The sequence below is a fragment of the Gracilinanus agilis genome, chromosome 3 (genome assembly GCF_016433145.1).
Source record: "Gracilinanus agilis isolate LMUSP501 chromosome 3, AgileGrace, whole genome shotgun sequence".
Taxonomy (NCBI): domain Eukaryota; kingdom Metazoa; phylum Chordata; class Mammalia; order Didelphimorphia; family Didelphidae; genus Gracilinanus; species Gracilinanus agilis.
The window spans coordinates 71396474-71401970 of NC_058132.1; the positions used below are offsets into that span (position 1 = coordinate 71396474).

Here is a 5497-nt window from a genome sequence, read left to right on the forward strand (position 1 = left end):
ACACACACACACACACACACACACACACACACACACACACACACACACACACACACTGCTTTGTCCTCACGGCTTTATCCTTACCTCATAGTACTGAAGAAACTTCGAGGAACCACCGATGTGAGTAGTGACCTTCAGGAGATGAAGGAGGAAAGCCGGCAGATGATGCGGGAGAAGAAAGTGACCATCCTGGAGTTGTTCCGCTCACCCATGTACCGACAGCCGGTCCTCATTGCTGTGGTGCTCCAGCTGTCCCAGCAGCTCTCCGGGATCAATGCTGTGAGTGTCCCCCACCTCGAACACATAGTAGCTAGACTCACAGACCTCTTTCCCAAGTCCCTCACCTTCCCTCTTGGGAGTCAATACTGTGTATTGGCTCATAGGTGGAAGAGTGGTAAGGGTGGGCAATGGGGGTAAAGTCATGGCTGCCCCTCTGCTTTTCAGGTCTTCTATTACTCCACCAGCATCTTCGAGAAGTCTGGAGTGGAACAACCAGTCTACGCCACCATTGGTTCTGGGGTGGTCAACACTGCATTCACTGTCGTGTCGGTGAGTTCCCAGCCCAGAACATCCTCAGGACCTTTCTGCCCCAGGGTTCTGTTCCCCATTGGAGAAGGAATCTTCCCTCATCCCTCTCCCCATCTTCCTAGGCCCAACACAAAAGCCCAACATTACCCACATTCCCAACAGCAAATGATAGTGGCAGCAACAGGAAGCCATGTCCTCTTGCAGAATTTGGGGATCCTGTACTTGGGATTCTTGGCCCCATTGGCCTGGGAGGGGGGGGCGCGGGGAGTCAAGGGCTATGACTGCACAATGTTAGAAGTAGTATAGAATCTGAGCAGACAGGCTGAAGGGAGACTGTTCTGACGCCTCTCCTCTATCTGCAGCTATTTGTGGTGGAGCGGGCTGGACGGCGAACTTTGCACCTCATTGGCCTAGCGGGCATGGCAGGATGTGCCGTGCTCATGACGATCGCTCTGGCCCTCCTGGTGAGTTGAGCCCTGCCTACAACTGGGGAGAGGTGGAGCCCCAAGATGCTAATATTCAAATCCCAGGTCAGGGATGTTATAAGGATATTATATGCACTGTTACAGATTATGGAGGGACCTCCTTTTGCAAAGACCTATCTAGGAAATCCAGTTCTGGTTGGCAGGGATTTCCCAACCCACAGACAGCAAGAGTCCCTCCCAAGTCCTCCATCTAAGGGATGGAGATCCAGAAAGGCTGAGTTTTCTGCCATGGAGCCTGAGGAAATGTGCTGGCTGGACCTTGTCCCCAACTAGTCCTTGGGACAGGGCTTGAAAAGATGTAGTTAAGTTCACAAGGACACTACCCTCCCACTTCCCACATGGCTAAGGACCATGGAGGTGTATGGAAGATATCTTCAACTACCTAATCACAACATTGGGCTTAGACTGCCCCAAGGATCAGGTGTCCCTTTTATAGTGAATCTGGGAACATGAGGGGGATGGTGAATAGGAATGAAACATCTAAGCCTGCTTGGGGAGGTGAGTCTCTGCAGGGTCTCCTGGCTCAAGGGATCCTTCTATGTGGTGATCTGGTTCATTAGAACCCCTTTTCCCTCTTCTCTTGAACAGGACCAGCTCCCTTGGATGTCCTACATAAGCATTGTGGCTATCTTTGGCTTTGTGGCTTTCTTTGAGATTGGCCCTGGCCCCATCCCCTGGTTCATCGTTGCTGAGCTTTTCAGCCAGGGTCCTCGCCCAGCTGCCTTTGCTGTGGCTGGTTTGTCCAATTGGTCCTCTAACTTTATTGTTGGAATGTGCTTCCAGTATGTGGAGGTGAGTCCTATGCCCTGTCCCTTCCTGATCTCCTGCCATAACCCCAGGCATCTTTATTCTCTTAAAATCTATGACTGCAATCAGTCTTCCTCTAAGGTCAAGAGAAGGACCTTGGCTTGCTCAGAGTGACCCACAGAACTAGAACAAGGATTTCTCTGACTATCTGGGCAGCCACGTTAATCTCTGGTCTCATCTAGTCTTCAAAGATGACTTTGAGTAGGTGCCCCTGCCCCAGGACAGGTTGAGCATCATTCATGGCTACCCTCTCAACCTGATGCTTCTTCCTCCTCCCCAAGGCCAGGCCTCTCAGACATCCCTTTGTGTTTTTCAGCAACTGTGTGGTCCCTACGTCTTCATCATTTTCACTGTGCTGCTCGTCCTCTTCTTCATCTTCACCTACTTCAAAGTCCCTGAGACAAGAGGCCGGACCTTTGATGAAATTGCCTCTGGCTTCCGGCAAGGGGGAGCTAGCCAGAGTGACAAGACACCTGATGAGTTCCACAGCCTGGGAGCCGACTCCCAAGTGTGAGAAGTGGGGCAGTGATCATTTGTCCCTTGGCCACGGGCTTGCCTGCTGGACCTCCTGAGCCCCAGGACTCCCCTCTCCTCCCCATCCTTCCCTGACCCTCCCCAGTCTCACCATCATGGACAAGAACGGGGTTTCTCCCCAGGCCCCCCTGCCCTGGATCTCCAAGCAGATAGAGCCAGAGACATTGGCCAAGGACAAGCTGGGGCTGGAGCTCTGCTTCAGATTGTGCGCAAGAGGAAAAAGTCAGAGCTGAATCTTTAGCAAACATTTTTTTTAAAAAACAATTTTTTTTAAAAAATTAAAGTCAACCTGAGTTCCCTGCCCTAGCTGGGCCACTATGGGACATGCAGACCAGAGTGTCTGTGGCAGGGGGAGGGGGGGTGGAGAAGGCATTTACAGACCATTATCTTTCCTCTCCACTACACTAATCTATAGAGCTGGATCTACAACCAAGGAAAGACACTAACCCAGCATGAGTTCCCCATGCCCCTGCTGCAGCCTCCTTCTAGCCAAACCCTTTCTCCCTCAGTGTGGGATATACTTACTCCCTACCCCAAACCCCTAGAAGCGCTGCCCAAGGAGTGACTGGACACGCAGCCTGGGGAGCAGGGAAATGTTGGGAGGAGAGGGACAACAGGCTTCTGAGGCTATCATCTTGCCACCAGCAGCCTCAAGCCCAGGAGCTGGTTGCCAAATGGAATCTTGGACAGAGGGTTGACAAATAGAACCAGTTTTCCAAGAATGATGACAGTAATATGGTTGATACTCCCTCAGAAACATGGCTATGTTTCTGTGCAGCCTGCTGTGTATAGATCAGAAGATATTTATATATATTATATATATTTTGTTTGTTGTTAATAGCAGTTAAGTTATAGCTTATCTGATGAACACGACATGTAAATACCCTGCACTTGCAGCCTCCAGCATCTAAACATGAAAGGTGCACTTATATAAAGCCTGATTTCTACAGTGGCTGTCTCTCCATCAGTCCCGGCGACATTCATGAAACTTTTTTCCTCACAGGAGAAGCTTTGTTTTATTCTAACACTGCTTCCCTGCTCTAGGTGATTGGCTCATGAAAACTAAATCTGGTATTGTCAGCTTGGCTACTTGTCTGATACGGGCAAATCATTTCCATTTCTTTGGGCTTCAGTCATTTTTAAGAAGATTGAGTTGAACCAGATTGCACATGGAGGTCTTTTTCTGCTGTATCTATACTCCTTTCAACTCTTATCAATCTATGGGATCCTTCATACCTCGATGGGGAAAAGCAGGACCAGGGCCAATGGCAGAATGTTTTAGAGAGTTGGAAAAGAGCTCAGGAGCCATCTAATCAGAATCTGAACAGGAAATCCTCCAGGCTCCTCATTCTCTATTCGACTAGCTATGGGATTGAGAGCCAAGAGGAAGCTAGGGGGAAAGGATGAAAAGAGAAGGGGGCAGCGAGTTGATTTTTTTAATCCATAGAAATAATTATGGACAAGGGGCAGATTTCCAGGTATACTGGAAAGAGTATAAAAGCATATGGAGTCAGAAAGGGAGCTGGGCCCCTTTTCAGCCCAAATACTCTGAACCTTTCTATCCCTTAGAGATGGTTTGGTTCAGGAAGTCCAGGAAGAGGAAATGATGTGCCCAAGATCATAGCAAAATGATTAAGACAGAATTTGAAGTCAGATTCTCCTGACTCAATCCAGGATTTTCTCACTAGATTCTGTTGCCTACCTTGTAATTGCTATCCCTATTTCCCTCTACTCTCCACTGGGATCTGGTTGAGTTGTATCTTAAAAAGCATTTGGGCAGAGAATTGGCTATGCCCTTTTCAATCCAATCTAAACAATATAATTCTAAATGCTCATTTTAGCCTCATCCCAGGAGAGAATAAGAGTAGAATGTGACCACAGGGAAGTGATGGCTGTGATGGGGAAGGCATATCTATCTCCCTACTGGATAAAGGGTTGCTCTGAGAACCAGCAACCTTGTTTTTATGATGTACTTATGAAAGTACAAAAGTGCTTTCCTTGAAACAATTCTGTGACTGCATTTTATACTGGAAAATCTAAGAAGTGACTTCAGTCCAGTTCAAACCAGAAGAGCACACCCACATCAAATTAAGTCCAGAAAGATCCCTTGAATTGGCAGGGGCTTCAGAGGTCATTTAGCCCAAATCCCTCAATTTACAAATGAAGAAAGAGGCCCTGGGAGGAATGTTCTGCCTCTAGTTCAATTAATGATAAAAATCAAAGAGCTGACTGTGGGCCAGCTTGACTGTTCCCGCTTGCTAACGACCCCACGACCTTGATCCTCCTTTGACTCGATCCGATTCTTTCAAAAAACCCCAGGATCCTCACTAGGCTCATGGCTCCCATTTTTAGTGAGCTTTACAGGCCTCACAGGTCTTAGAGTTCCCATGTATGACTCCCATGTGCAAAGGGTGACACACAGGAGTAACGTGGTGTCTTTGTGCAGAAAGCCCTGAACTTAAGATTCAGATCTTGCCTCAGAACCTTACTACTACCTCCCTAACTTCAGGCAAAGTCGCTTAACTGTATGCCTCAGTTTCCCCATCTGGATAATGGGGATAATCGAAGCATAAAACTCTTGGCTTTTGAGGCTCCTAAGAACAAGTAAAAACCTTTAAGCGCTATAGAAGCATTATTAATAAAGGGGAGACAGAACCAGCCCCGAGACCATCCCGTCACCCTGCCCGGGCGGGGGCTGTAATGTTTTCCAAAGGGAGACCGGAGCGAAACTCAGGTCAGCTTCCCACGTGGAGCCGGAAATGGGTAGCCTGACTCGCAATACCCAACAACCACACAAGTAGAGTGGTCCGTCACTGCGCAGGCGTAGCGAGAGCTTAGTCACTTCATTTTCCAGGAGGCAAGTCACTTCCGCTTTGGGGTTCGGTCCCCTGCCTCCGTGAAACCTAAGACATGCCCCTACCCTAATACTACTACCCAGGCCCACCAACTCTTACGCATGCGCAGATAGAGCAAGGGCTCAGGTTGGAGGCGAGATCTCCACCAATCCCGTTGCCTGCCAGCTCTCACGCAAGTGCAGACAGAGCCAGGATTCTATTTAACAAGCACTCCTCACCACCAATCCCTGCCAAATGTTTGACCACGTGATGAGCTTCGGAGGCGCTTAACATCTCTTATCGCCCTCT

At 48.8% G+C, this 5497-nt stretch overlaps 1 protein-coding gene across 1 annotated transcript in view; it reads left to right on the forward strand.

The window, feature by feature from the left end:
- SLC2A1 (solute carrier family 2 member 1) overlaps positions 1–3303 on the forward strand; it is a 24089-nt gene extending 20786 nt beyond the window's left edge. The window contains exons 6-10 of the mRNA XM_044667974.1: positions 92–279; positions 445–549; positions 891–992; positions 1602–1805; positions 2137–3303. Of these exons, the coding sequence (XP_044523909.1) occupies positions 92–279; positions 445–549; positions 891–992; positions 1602–1805; positions 2137–2334 (797 nt within the window). The 3' untranslated portion in view covers positions 2335–3303. The remainder of the gene's footprint in view (positions 1–91; positions 280–444; positions 550–890; positions 993–1601; positions 1806–2136) is intronic.
- The last annotated feature ends 2194 nt before the right edge of the window (positions 3304–5497 follow it).